Source organism: Arachis hypogaea, chromosome 13 (genome assembly GCF_003086295.3).
Source record: "Arachis hypogaea cultivar Tifrunner chromosome 13, arahy.Tifrunner.gnm2.J5K5, whole genome shotgun sequence".
Lineage (NCBI taxonomy): Eukaryota > Viridiplantae > Streptophyta > Magnoliopsida > Fabales > Fabaceae > Arachis > Arachis hypogaea.
This window is the reverse complement of record NC_092048.1, coordinates 142,270,769-142,285,363: the sequence shown is the minus strand read 5'-3', so window position 1 is coordinate 142,285,363 and position 14,595 is coordinate 142,270,769. Positions and strand designations below refer to the sequence as shown.

Sequence of the window (14,595 nt, the reverse complement as noted above, 5' to 3'; positions counted from 1 at the left end):
GAGAATCAAATAAATCAAAATTCAACATAATTTTTATCAATGTTTTCAAATTCGAAATTTCTATACCAAAATTAACTTAGGAGTTTTTTTAAATTAAAAATTTAATGAAATAGTGACTTTAATTATCTTAACCAATGTCCTAATTAATTATTTTTATGTCTTAAAAAAACTGTATATGAAAAGAAAATAATTAATTTGTCAACTTTAATAAATAGTTATTTTACTAAAATGAAAGAAACTATTTTTTTAGAATTTTTTAAGAACTAATTAATATTATATATATTTTATTACACTACATTTAGTTATAAAAATTTTATTTATTTCTAATGCTTATATTAAAAATAAAAAGAAAATTTAAATTAGTGAATCTTAATCTATAATATAATAATAATATAATAATTATTTTATATATTGTAAATGATACCACATTGATGCAATCAAACATCTAAAAATAAATAGTTTATGATAAAAATTCCTTTTTTATAAACTGTGGGAGCTTATCACGGTTTATGCTTAGCTTTCTCTCTTCGTAAACCGTTGGAGCTTGCCACGATTTACACATAAACCACAAACACCATAATCCGTGGTAGCTTGCCACGGTTTATGTTAAAATCAGAAACCATAGAAGTGTGAAAATGCACATGTACGTTTGTGTATTTGAGTAAAGCTTTTACTCAATTTATTTATTTAGGTAAATTGTCCGGATTTATATTAGTAAACTAGTAAAACAAGTATTCTTATTTTTTTATTTCTTAAAGAAAGTGTGGAAGAAAGAAAAAGAAAATATATAAGAGTTAAAATTTTTTATCTGAAAATAAAATTTGAATCCACAAATCTGTATCAGAAAAATTTTTAATATGGCTAATGAATTGAACATAAAAACTTTTAGTCAATGGAAAGATTTCTTTAAGTACTTGATCACTAAACTTTTTTTCATTATAAATACATTATATTATTATTTATTTTTATTATATGCTTAATTAACATGAAAATAAATATTAAGTAAATAGTAGGTGATAAGAATTGATTTTAACTCCACTAATATATAAATTTTTACGGTCAATCAATAATCTTTAAGAATTTTTGATAAATAATTAAATATTTAATAAGTCATTATTTGTTAACAACTTAACTTTAAATTCAAATTTTGATTTTATATTGGAAAAAAAGTAATTCTCAAAAATAAATATTAGAATAATGAATTATATATGTGTAAAAAGATTTACATGATGTTTTATATATTAAAAAAATTCGTACTCTTATTGTATAAATTTGTACTCCATTAAATATTGTCTTAAATAAGTTATAATTTTTCCAATCAATCATATAATAAAAACAAAATGATAAATAAAATGGTGCCGCATTTTAAAACAAATAGTGTTTGAATCCACAAATCTATATGAGAAAAATTTTTAATATGACAAATGAATTGAACATAAAAACTTTAGTCAATGGAAAGATTTCTTAAGTACTTGATCACCAAACTTTTTTTCAGTAGAAATACATTATATTATTATTTATTTTTATTATATTCTTAATTAACATGAAAATAAAGTATTAAGTAAATGGTAGGTGATACGAATTGATTTTAACTCCACTAATATATAGATTTTTACGCTCAATCAATAGTCTTTAAGGATTTTGATAAATAATTAAATATTTAATAAGTCATTATTTGTTAACAACTCAACTTAAAATTCAAATTTTAATTTTATATTGAAAAAAAAAGTAATTCTCAAAAATAAATATTAGGATAATGAATTATATATGCCATGTAAAAGATTTACATGATGTTTTATATATTAAAAAAATTCGTACTCTTATTGTGTAAATTTGTACTCTATTAAATATTTTGTCTTAAATAAGTTATAATTTTTCCAATCAATCATATAAGAAAAACAAAATGATAAATAAAATGGTACCGCGTTTCCAAACAAATAGCGAGACTAAAGGAGGCCTCATCTTCATTAAGATGGGAACCATGGCGTGTCTCACTTTCACTCCCTATACAATCCAACTTTCTCGCTCACCTTCTCCAAAGTTTACATCTTTTTCTGTATCTAAAGCAACCTATTTGCGGGTTTCACAAGATGCATTCTCACCCACCCAAGAATCACACTCTAATTCTAACCCTGTAATTGGAAACCATGACTTGCTCATTGTGGGTCCTGGGGTTCTTGGTCGTTTGGTAGCTCAGAATTGGAGAGAGGTATCTTTATACTGTTGTGATCTAACTTGTTCGATGGCATTGCTATTTGTCACTCACTAATCAATGCATTCTAATTGTTTGTATATATGCTTCTGAGAAGGAAAACCCGAGTTGTCAAGTTTATGGACAAACAATGACTAGTGATCATCACAAAGACTTGATTCAATTGGGGATTAACCCCTCCTTGAATTGGACAGAAGGCACCCACAAGTTTTCAAATGTAATTTACTGTGCTCCACCTTCCCGGACCCCAGACTATGCTGGTAATGTTAGGTGAGAAATCTTAAGAGTTGATTCCATCATTTTGTAATTAAAGGTCAAAGGGTATAACCCTCGGTTATGATCAACTTGATTGTTCCAAGATTGCTTCATTTATATAACTTAGTTATTGGTAACCCTGTGAAAAGTGAAATTTACTTGGCAATAGAAAAGTTTGTCCATGTAGTAGTTGTATTCTTATGCACTCATGTTGCCATGGATTGCCAACTAATCAGGCTAGCTGCATTAAGCTGGAATCGTGAAGGTTCTTTTGTATTTACATCAAGCTCTGCTCCATACAATTGTAATGATAATGGATCATGTAATGAGGTGGGTTGCAAATGCGAACTGTCTTTTTTATTTTTTATCCTGTTACTTACCATAAGACACTGGTTTCTTGATCTAAGTTGCTGTGTAATGAACTTGCAAATTGTTTGAATTGCTTCAAGGTTTGTTGATTTATGCTAATGAGATATACTTCTTTAGGATTCTCCAGTTGTGCCAATTGGGAGGAGCCCTAGAGTTGATGTCCTCCTTAAAGCTGAAAACGTGGTACTAGAATCTGGTGGTTGTGTTCTAAGATTAGCAGGGCTTTATATATCCTTTTATGGGATTGAATTTATCCCAAATTAAAGATTTTCCTTTTAAATTTATCTAATAATTGCTGTGATGTTTTTATCTCAATGCAACCTTGACCAATTACACAAAGCAGATAGAGGTGCGCACAACTATTATTTAGAAAAGGGCGTTGTTGATAGTCGTCCTGATCACATCCTGAATCTTATACATTACGAGGTCAGAATGCCATTACATCTTAACTCATGTTTTGTATTTGGTTTCCCAATATTTTTAGTGATTTCTGCTTCATATTACTGAAGGATTGAAGTTTATTCTGTAAGTGATTTTCAATATTTGATCCTTTGAGTTGTCAAAGATTCAAGTTGAGCTTGATCATCCCATGCTTCTAGTAATTAACAGAACAAGTGCTACTGGAACTGTTTCTTCTATAATATTTTTGTCCTATCCTTTGCTTCCTTTGATGTATCTGTGGTTATTATGATGATGGAGATAATATGATCTTCACTTTGAGTTTTGAAAACATGCTTCCACACCAGGATGCAGCTTCCCTTGCAGTTGCAATTTTGAAGAAGAATCCTCGTGGAAAGATTTTCTTGGGTTGCGATAATCACCCGTTATCTAGGTTAGACGCTTCCTCCTTAGCTCGTTAAATGGCGTGCATTCTGATTATTGGATTGTTCATGCACTATTACTGATGCATTTCTACGAGATTTTTTGCTTTCTATTTTTCGTTGAGAGCATTCTCTCACACTGGTCATACATTTGCAGGCAAGAAATGATGGATCTAGTTAATGCAAGTGGGAAGTTCAGTAAAAGGTTTGATAAATTTACTGGTGAGTTCTCCCACTTTTGAAGTTGAAACTTAATTAACCCAGAAACTATGATCATTACTTTGTTGTGAGTTGAGAGTCATTCATATTTCTGCTCTTATCAGCATTAATAATATATATTTATGTATGCCTTTGCAGGAACTAACGACCCTCTAGGTAAGAGATTAAACAATACAAGAACCCGCCACGAAGTTGGGTGGGAACCAAAGTACTCTAGTTTTGCTCATTTTCTTGATACCATGTGACGGATTCTTTAGAGTGTGTTTGTGAGTTTTGATTTTGGAGAAAACAGAAGAGAAGAAAGGTCTGAAGAGTAAATTCCTCCGCCCAAATCAAACCAATTTATATTAGCAATGTTTATTATTATCTAAAGCAACAGTGGAAAGTTTTCATGCATATGTCTAAACTCTGGTAGTATGCAAACCTTCCCAATTCTTCACTTTCGATGCTGTATGTATTATGTATAGGATGCTGATCAGTTGTTGAATTGTTTCAAGAGTTAGTTATTTTATCATTTTCGCAATGCATGTTGTACATGCAACAAGCTTGTGCTCATTCATGTAAAAGGAAAAAAAGAAAGCTGTACATTTTTGGAACTATTATCTAAATAAATGATTTATTTCTTTTTTATTAAGGCAACAAAGAGAGAAAATACAACAGAAGGTAATTTAATAGCTAGAAGAAAAGGTACAAAAAAAAAAACAAAAAGAAAAAAAGATCGGAAAGGTATATTGGATTTAGCAACCGCACTCTACACTTGATTTACAATGACATTATAGATTTATAGTATTATTTTTATACAAGTAATTAAATTTAATAGTGAATAGGAAAAAAAATATAAATTTTCTAATAAGATGATCGGTCATGGGACTCGTAAATTCTAATTTTTTAGAAGCAAACGTTATTTTTTAATTGGTCAAAAAGAGTAGTTTTGAAGTTAACTTTGCCATTTAAAAGTTAGTATTAGCTTTTTAAGATCCTCCTTAAGCAAAAAGCGTTTGTAGTCCAACGGTTAGGATAATTGCCTTCCAAGCAATAGACCCGGGTTCGACTCCCGGCAAACGCAAAAATTGTAAACATACATCTTCAGCTGCATCATTCGATATGAAAGAACCAAATAGGGTACTTTTTACTTATATCGACTTGTAATACAATCCGATAAACTCGTGTGATCTAAGGTTGATGTATATTAAGGTCACAACAAGTAGCAATTGATGATCAGAGATGGAAAGCTATTCCACATCAATGTAAGGCGCACATGTTTACTTTTTTGGGATACATACAGGTTGATTATTAATCGGAATAATATAACTGTCTATTTTTTCATTTTGTACTATGTACTATTTTTTTATTAAGTTGCTAAGCACTCCTAATGTAAAATTTTACACCGCCAATCAATTAATTACTAAAAAATTACTACATAAACTCTTAATATTAAAAAAAAAAAATTGCCCAAAGAATACAGAAAGAATCATAACTCAATTTAAGAATTTCAACGGGGACATATAGACCATGTAATAAACCAAAATATCATTAAAACATTATCCGATTACTTCTAGTATGAGCCATACCATATATCATATCGGGGGAAAATTGGTTTCTTTAGTACAATAATTACAAGGGTGCCATATGCTTTCTTCTTTTTCAACTCAAGAATAAGGATCTGAGCAACCTGCCAAAATAGCAGCTACAATTCCCTCAAAATAGGCCAACCCTTTTTTATGATATCATTGATCTTTGCATCAGTATGCCTTTGGATATCTGGAGGGCATAGCTCAGCTACATATCCATTCAATTTTGTTGCCAGTGTTGACTTCTCAAGCTCCTCTTGAGGCAGGTTCCCAATTAGCTGAAGAAGGAAGGGATTTTGCTTCAGTTCAAATTTCTGCGTATTTAGAACACAACATGGAATGTCAGTGATTTCAAATGCAACTCAATTTTCTTAGGCAGTTTCTGTTTAGGTGCTACTAAAAGTGAACTCACTGAAATTGTTTGAAAATGAGCTTAAAATTTCCAACTCATAACTACTTATGCTAGCATGCTATTTACAATTATGTAGATGAATTGATGCATTACTGCTCAAACTTTATAAATATAACTCATACGTGGCTGAGCTTCTCTGACAAGAAACACTATGTCACTATATGGAATGAGTTCTGAAATCTAGCATGCATCTAATAGAAAACCCCCTTGTTTTTAACTATTTTTCAGAACCACCAATTAAACTTTGGAAGTATGGATAAACAATAATTCTGACATCCATAACCTGGTGCTCAGGCTCAGCAGGATAAAATGGTCCAAGCTGAAGAATTTGAGTAGTCACAATGCTGCTTCTTGACCTGGTTTGTTCTTGTTCTTTGCTCAGTGCGGCCATTCTTGATTCTTCAGTTCCATTACAAAAAACGATGGATCTGCAAGATCGCAAGAGAGCACAAAACTTAGAAATTGGCATGCGGTTTGATATGTAAGATCATTACATACAATTGCAAACAGCAGCAATAGTTCTCCTACCTGTACTGATTGCCAACATCGGGACCCTGGCCATACACTTGCCTGGGATCATGGTTTGACCAAAAGACATCCAGGAGTTCCCTAAAGCCAATCAGCCGTGGATCATATTCGACCTGTATTAGAACAGTAAAAAACATGGCAGCAAAGTTCAATAAAAGCATCCAAGTAGCTACATTTGGATACTACATAACATGGATAGTTCTAGTTTCCACATGGCAAAAAACAAATCAATCTATCTGATCGATGCTGTGAACAATGGATAAGGAGGTGTGGAAAAAAAAAACTAAATTGACTATAGAGGGTTTGAAGGGCTCCTTGAATTGCCCTCAGTTAAATGATTCTGAGTCAATTCACCATTGGAATTTATGCATCCAAGGATGGGGATCACTAAATTGTCCCTAGAGTGTTCTTTCTTCTAAGTGAGTTCTTCTTTGGAACTTATTATCAAACCCTAAGACATGGATTCTACCACAAGAAAGCCACAATTCAGGATTGTTATCTATTGCAAGTTATAATTGATGAAATGAGGTTCTTTCATGAACATCAAATTCAAACTATGATTCGAAATTGAATGAGCAGAGAAACAAAAAAGGCGGACCTGAACGGACTCGGCGTGGTCAGCCAAGCTTCTATATTCGGGATTGGGCTTGGAGCCGCCGGCGTAGCCTGCGGTGGTTCGGACAACGCCGGGGAGGCAACCAAAAACGGCTTCGGATCTCCAGAAGCTTCCGAGAGCGAAGACGGCAGTCTTGAGGCGTTCGGGGGCGTCGCTGTCGGGCTTATGGATCCGATCTGGGAACCTGATGCAGAGAGCTCTATCGATTGCAAATGCAGCGAGGATCATCAGATTCAAAATGCGGAAAAGTGACATTTTGCAGTTCTACAACTGCGGCATAGGACGGAGGTGCACTAACACTTCAATGGTTCCTTCAAGGCAAGATTAAATCTTTCGAGTTTCGATCGCTGCCTGCAACTTATCAATCAATTCAAAGATTAATTCTTGATGGCCACTCTAAAACTCAACACACAATAAATATTTTGATTAATTTTACAAGTTGATCCAATTAAACTTGTGTTTTAAATAATTATTTTGATAATAAATTAAAAATTAATTATTTTTAATGGCATAATATATGGTTAAATATTTATATAAAATTATGTTATATGTTTAATACATGAAAATTAAATTCATACAAAAATAAAAAAAATTAAATGTAGTTGAATTTAGATATTTTTACATAAGTCGTAAATTAATTATTAAATTGAATGTGATTAATAATATTATTGACCAAATGGGTGAAATTACCCATGTATGATGGCTGCCATGAGCAAAAATGATTGAATTTTAGAGAAATTAAATTAGCCAGTTCAATTTAAGCTTTTAATAATTTAAAAGATTTCACTTCACTAAATTGTAAGTATGTTTTTTCACGTTTTAAAAAATTTAAAAATTACAAATCACTAAATTGTATGGTCTAAATTCAATATCTTCAACTAAAAAATTAACTACAAAATACACTTTTTAAATTATCTTTTTGCAAAATAATCCTACTATTAGTGTAAAACACAAAAAAATAAATATTTTTAAAATTCTCACGTTAGTCTTTGAATTAGGCTTGACCAGGGCTCAATACTTCAATTTGATATGCCTATGATGGGCATTTTTTTAAATTATTATGTATTTTTTATAATTTTATTAAATTTTTAATTAGGTTTTTATATATTTTTTTAATTAGGTTCTATACGATATCAAATTTTGTAAATTTTATCATGACAAAAATATTAAAATTAACAAAATATTCTGTTAATTCTATCGTTTTTGTCATAGTATAAACTTAATTACAAAATCTAATATAATATAAAGACTCAATTGAAAAGAAAAAAAATATAATGACCAAATTTTCAATTCGATAAAACTAGAGGAAATCATAGAATAATTAAATTTTTTTTAATAAAATCCAAAATAGCCCCTGACAATTACCTCGAAAGATAACGGGCCCTTAACAAAAAAAACTCAACCCGGCCCCTGATAATTCGAGGCCCCTGTGCCAAAAAAAATCCAGGTTGTTTTTTTGTTGGCACAGGAACTAATCAATCCCAAAAAAAATATTAGGGACTGGATTTGGTATTTTTTTTTTTGGGAGCATCGTTATCCTTTTAAGATAATTGTCAAGTACCAAATGAGGTATTCACTCATTTTTTTTTTCACTCATTTTTTTTTTTCAAGATAGACTGGATAGTCTAAACATAGTCATTATAATATTACAAATGTATTCACATTACACTTATAATAAGATAACAATAAGAGTTTTTATCCACTGCTTTGAACCCTTACGCCAAGGCCTCAATCTCGGATTTTCGAACATGCTTACACTTTCTTACCGAACAACAAATGAGAGTGGGTGGAATTTTTGTTAAAATTCCAGCCCAATTAGGCCCATTTAGTGGCAAAATCTTAGCTAAAAAACATATTGAAATGTCAGTCATGGCCCTGACACAAATCTGTGCGCTTAGTTAGTTAGGTTAGCTGAAACTTTTGCCAGAATTTTCGTTTCAGCATCGATATATTTCAATAAGAAATGAGAGCATAATGAGAATAGAGCATTGACTCACAAGTTACTAAATGTAGAACATGTGATGCTATATAAATTCTCATAATTGATCTGTGTGTGAACTGCTCCCTTTCACCTATAAATAAATATGATGCGTCCGTTTTTGGTATTTCGAAGTAAGCGATGTGGGGACAATGACATTATAACAAAGCTTGTGCGGAAAAGTGCAATGCGTATCTTGTTGATGCATCATATGATATCAGAGTAAGACAACTAGAAATGAAATGTGGTCTCCTTTGAGACCAAGCAATAACAGAAAAACAAACACCCAAACTAACAAACATGGACCTTCACTTACGTTACGTCTCTTAGACTCAAACGAATCCAATGACTTCCCAACTCACAGTTTGGTAGACTACTACTCACTCTTGTATTCATTCATGTCTTCTACTATGATGCCTTAACCACCCCATTTCTTTCTTATTTATATCACTACACAACCCTTCATCTCATTACACCATGGCTTCCTTCACAGTTGGTCCTCATCATCGCCATTTGTCACATGACTCTGATGAGGTATTGCGCTCTGCTTGATGCTTATACATTTTCTTTATTATGAACTACTCTCTTACACTTACACTGCTATTGAATGGCAGGTTCGCCCTCCTACTCGACAATCTGCTTCATCGAAAGTACAATGCCGAGTTTGTGGTGATGAGATTGGATATAAGGAAGATGGAGGGTTATTTGTGGCATGTTATGTGTGTGGCTTCCCTGTTTGTCGACCCTGCTATGAGTATGAGAGAAGTGAAGGCACACAGTGCTGTCCTCAGTGCAACACTCGCTATAAGCGTCACAAAGGTTGGTTTTTGCTTACATTGTATTATTAGATCACTTTTATATTACTTGATTATGTGACTTGCTTTGCTTCACTGCAGGATCTCCTAGAGTAGTAGGAGATGAAGAGGAGAACTTTGATGCAGATGATTTTGATGATGAATTTCAGATTAAGACTGGCCATGATCATGATGATGTTAATCATGCGGTAATGCATGCCTTTGATCATAAGACATGCATTAGAACTTAAAAGATCATGCATGAGGATATTAATATGGCATGTTGCAGCATGGAATGCAGAAATTTTATTGATATTATTTTCCAAATAAGATTTCACTCAAATGAGTTAGCATTACCAATTAATTGAATACAAGTAATCAAAAAAGGAGGCTAAGGGGATCTTTGTAATTTCAACAGGAAGATAAAGACAAGAAGGAACAGCAGTGGCATCCCAATGCTCAAGCTTTTTCTTCAGCAGGAAGTGGTAATCATTTTCATCGTTTAAAAAAATGTTGTTCTTACCAGATTTCTCTTCAATCTGTATATGATTTTATAAGTTGGTTACTCTTCTTTAGTTACCGGCAAGGACATTGAAGGGGACAAAGAATTCTACAGCAATGCAGAGTGGGAAGAAAGGGTAGAGAAATGGAAAGCCAGACAAGAAAAGAAAGGCCTCCTAAACAAAGAAGAAGGAAAAGACGATCAAGATGAAGAAGAAGATGAGTACCTGTAAGTGTTCATTTTTCTTACCCTTGAAATTGCATTTTTATGAAAACGTGATATGCATCAACTGAGACAAAATTACATAACAGTTTGGCTGAAGCTAGACAACCATTGTGGCGTAAAGTTCCAATATCTTCAAGCCTGATCAACCCATACCGGATAGTGATTGTGATGAGGCTGGTGATTCTGGCTTTCTTCTTGCACTTCCGCATCATGACTCCAGCACATGATGCTTTCCCACTGTGGTTAACATCTGTGATATGTGAGACATGGTTTGCATTCTCATGGATCCTTGACCAGTTCCCTAAATGGTTCCCCATCACGCGCGAGACTTACTTGGACCGCTTGTCCATAAGGTTCGAGCGCGAAGGGGAACCAAACAAGCTTTCCCCTGTTGATGTCTTTGTCAGTACTGTGGACCCTTTGAAGGAACCTCCAATCATAACAGCCAACACCGTCCTTTCCATCCTCTCCGTCGATTACCCGGTCGAAAAGGTTTCCTGCTATGTATCAGATGATGGTGCTTCTATGCTTCTCTTTGACACACTCTCTGAAACCTCTGAGTTTGCAAGAAGATGGGTTCCATTTTGCAAGAAGCATAATATTGAGCCAAGAGCTCCTGAGTTCTATTTCTCTCAGAAAATCGATTACTTGAAAGACAAGGTACATCCTATGTTTGTCAAGGAACGCAGGGCCATGAAGGTATATATGCTATTTATTTATTCATTCATTTTTTCAATGTTATTTTGTCAGTGTTCATTGGGAGTTTGAGACTCATAGAAGCTCTTCCTTTTTGTTGTTTACTAAATTGCAGAGAGAATATGAAGAATTTAAAGTGAAGATTAATTCTTTGGTGGCAAAGGCTCAGAAGAAACCAGAGGAAGGTTGGGTGATGCAGGATGGAACACCATGGCCTGGGAATAACACTCGTGATCATCCAGGAATGATTCAGGTTCGCCTTTTGCTTCTTCTTCTTGTCATTAAGAACATAATATCTTATAAACAATCGTACAAGAAACACCATGATTCAAAGAAATGTTTGATGTAGGTGTATTTGGGAAGTGCTGGTGCACTTGACGTGGAAGGCAAGGAACTGCCGCGACTTGTGTATATTTCGCGTGAAAAACGTCCTGGCTATCAACACCACAAAAAAGCTGGTGCCATGAATGCTTTGGTAAGTACAAAAACTTGTGATTTATGGTGATTCATCCATTCAAGCAAGGCTAATAGGATGTTGAAATATCTGTTTCTTTCTTGGTGTTTATCCTTAAAAAGGTTCGAGTTTCTGCTGTGCTTACAAATGCACCTTTCATGTTGAATTTGGATTGTGACCACTACATCAACAATAGCAAGGCTATAAGAGAAGCTATGTGCTTCTTAATGGATCCTCAGCTTGGGAAGAAGCTCTGCTATGTCCAATTCCCACAAAGGTTCGATGGTATTGATCGACATGATAGATATGCCAATCGCAACATTGTATTCTTCGATGTAAGTGGTGCTACACATTCTAAACTCTTCATTAACCAAAATGTGTAAAGATTAAATTCCATTAAGTTCTAATGCTTGTCTTCAAATGTTTGATTTCATAACAGATCAATATGAAAGGCCTAGATGGGATCCAAGGTCCAGTGTATGTTGGTACTGGAACTGTTTTCAATAGGCAGGCATTGTACGGATATGATCCACCGGTGTCCGAGAAAAGGCCGAAGATGACGTGTGATTGTTGGCCTTCCTGGTGCTGCTGCTGTTGTGGTGGTTCAAGGAAATCAAAGTCAAAGAAGAAATCAGGTGGAGGAGGTCTTTTCAGTAAATTGTACAAGAAGAAAAAGATGAAGGGGAAGAACTATGTTAGAAAAGGGTCTGAGCTGATGTTTGATCTTGAAGAGATTGAAGAAGGGCTTGAAGGCTTTGATGAGCTAGAGAAATCATCTCTAATGTCTCAGAAACAGTTTGAGAAGCGATTCGGGCAGTCGCCTGTTTTCATTGCTTCCACTTTGATGGAGAATGGTGGACTTCCTGAAGGCACCAATTCTCAAAATCTTATAAAGGAGGCCATTCATGTTATAAGTTGTGGCTATGAAGACAAAACGGAATGGGGAAAAGAGGTAATCCTACTATTCAGTATACGAGACAAAATAAGTACACAGGCCATTCCTATTTTGTAATGTTGTTCAGTGTGCACATAAAATCTTTAAGTTTGTACTTAACTTATCAAGTCCTTGCAGATTGGGTGGATTTATGGCTCAGTGACAGAAGATATCTTAACAGGGTTCAAAATGCACTGTAGAGGGTGGAAATCAGTGTACTGCATGCCAAAGAGACCAGCTTTCAAGGGATCTGCACCAATAAATCTATCAGATAGGTTGCACCAAGTTTTGAGATGGGCTCTTGGTTCTGTTGAAATTTGCCTTAGTCGCCATTGTCCCCTGTGGTATGGTTATGGAGGAAAGCTTAAGTGGCTAGAAAGGATGGCTTATACCAACACCATAGTATATCCATTCACTTCCATTCCTCTCCTTGCATATTGCATACTACCAGCTGTGTGTCTTCTTACTGGAAAATTCATCATTCCCACCGTGAGTATATAATTATTGTAGATTTCTTGCAACACAAGTTATGCTAGTTGTTACTGATTTACAGGTTTTGAATTGGTTTGTGCAGTTGACAAACCTTGCTAGTGTTTGGTTCATGGCTTTATTTATATCCATCATCCTAACCGGTGTCCTTGAGCTTCGGTGGAGTGGAGTTAGCATCGAAGATTGGTGGCGAAACGAGCAATTTTGGGTGATTGGAGGAGTTTCGGCACACCTTTTTGCTGTGTTCCAAGGCCTCCTGAAAGTTCTTGGAGGAGTAGACACCAACTTCACAGTTACAGCAAAAGCAGCAGATGATACTGAGTTCGGAGAGTTATACCTTTTCAAGTGGACAACACTTCTGATCCCACCAACCACCCTCATAATATTGAACATGGTTGGGGTTGTGGCTGGTGTCTCTGATGCCATTAACAATGGATATGGCACATGGGGACCTTTATTTGGGAAGCTATTCTTTGCATTTTGGGTTATTGTTCACTTATATCCTTTCCTAAAGGGTCTCATGGGAAAGCAAAACAGGACTCCAACCATTGTGGTTTTATGGTCAATTCTGCTAGCATCCATTTTCTCATTGATTTGGGTGAGGATCGATCCATTCTTGCCTAAGCAAACTGGTCCAATACTCAAGCAGTGTGGAGTTGAATGCTAATTAAGCAACTGCACCAGTGGCTGCAGGGGTTCATCTATTCATTTGATATGATGCAAATGTATCTTTTTGTTTTCTTATTATTATATAGTTAATTGAGGCTTTAATTTGCCTCTCTCAGAAGAGTTTATCAAGAGTATACGTATAGGCTTAAAATGCAAATGTGGCTATACTTGGAAACTTTGAATGGACCATACACCCAACCAGATACATGTACTTTGCCTCTCTTTCTCTCTTAAAAATTATGTCTAAATATATAGTATCTTAAAAGTTTAAAACATACTGAACAAGTACTATTTAAGCTACTACATAAACTAATCCCTTAGCTTGTTCTTGTTGCCAGCTTGGTTTTTATTTAATTTGTTGGTCACATTTCATCGTCAATTATGGGTACTTCTCTACTGTATAGCCAACAAATAATGCTTAAATTATTACTATTGTTGTCATTATTATCACCTTAGAAGGAATCCTAGTTCAGCAAGGACATGAGACCTTCATATTCAGTTGCTTTCTTGGGCAGAACTCAAATGTTGGCGGTGACAAAGGCGAGAAGGACTTCTCCGGGATGACGGGATACGGGATCACCATTGATCTCACCAGCAATGATAATGCGGTCACAGATGTTGTGATTTTCTCAGCAGCCGTTGGTGTTGTTCTGAGAGGTCAAGACAACATTCTAACCGGGGTGCATTGCTATAACAAACATAGAAACAGTATAGAAAGCAACATGCTAGAGGGTCATTGTATACTCAATTACTCATTAATTAACCATACCATTCATGATGTAGAATTTACTGGTAAACTTTATGTTTGTAATAATAATGTAATCCCTAGATAGGGATGGAAACAGTATGCA

The 14,595-nt window shown here is 34.3% G+C and overlaps 3 protein-coding genes and 1 non-coding gene across 4 annotated transcripts; 3 read left to right on the top strand and 1 right to left on the bottom strand.

Moving 5' to 3' along the window:
- Positions 1-1,911: 1,911 nt before the first annotated feature.
- LOC112792429 (uncharacterized) lies at positions 1,912-4,506 on the top strand. Its single transcript, XM_072212879.1, has 8 exons — positions 1,912-2,209; positions 2,310-2,482; positions 2,704-2,797; positions 2,954-3,065; positions 3,174-3,262; positions 3,583-3,668; positions 3,815-3,879; positions 4,015-4,506. Exons 1-8 carry the CDS (start codon positions 1,916-1,918, stop codon positions 4,119-4,121), a joined length of 1,020 nt encoding a protein of 339 aa, XP_072068980.1. The 5' UTR covers positions 1,912-1,915; the 3' UTR covers positions 4,122-4,506.
- A 364-nt stretch (positions 4,507-4,870) lies between these two features.
- TRNAG-UCC (transfer RNA glycine (anticodon UCC)) lies at positions 4,871-4,942 on the top strand. The gene has a single exon. It is a non-coding gene; the product is annotated as a tRNA-Gly (tRNA).
- A 394-nt stretch (positions 4,943-5,336) lies between these two features.
- On the bottom strand, positions 5,337-7,570 carry LOC112792428 (peptide methionine sulfoxide reductase A5). Its single transcript, XM_025835667.3, has 4 exons — positions 6,986-7,570; positions 6,388-6,500; positions 6,143-6,287; positions 5,337-5,761 (listed from the first exon to the last, which is right to left on the bottom strand). Exons 1-4 carry the CDS (start codon positions 7,256-7,258, stop codon positions 5,564-5,566), a joined length of 729 nt encoding a protein of 242 aa, XP_025691452.1. The 5' UTR covers positions 7,259-7,570; the 3' UTR covers positions 5,337-5,563.
- Positions 7,571-9,373: 1,803 nt separating this feature from the next.
- On the top strand, positions 9,374-14,081 carry LOC112792426 (cellulose synthase A catalytic subunit 4 [UDP-forming]). Its single transcript, XM_025835665.3, has 12 exons — positions 9,374-9,515; positions 9,596-9,800; positions 9,878-9,984; positions 10,194-10,260; positions 10,352-10,505; positions 10,589-11,201; positions 11,314-11,451; positions 11,548-11,673; positions 11,775-11,987; positions 12,092-12,604; positions 12,725-13,075; positions 13,161-14,081. Exons 1-12 carry the CDS (start codon positions 9,459-9,461, stop codon positions 13,740-13,742), a joined length of 3,126 nt encoding a protein of 1,041 aa, XP_025691450.1. The 5' UTR covers positions 9,374-9,458; the 3' UTR covers positions 13,743-14,081.
- Positions 14,082-14,595: the final 514 nt, after the last annotated feature.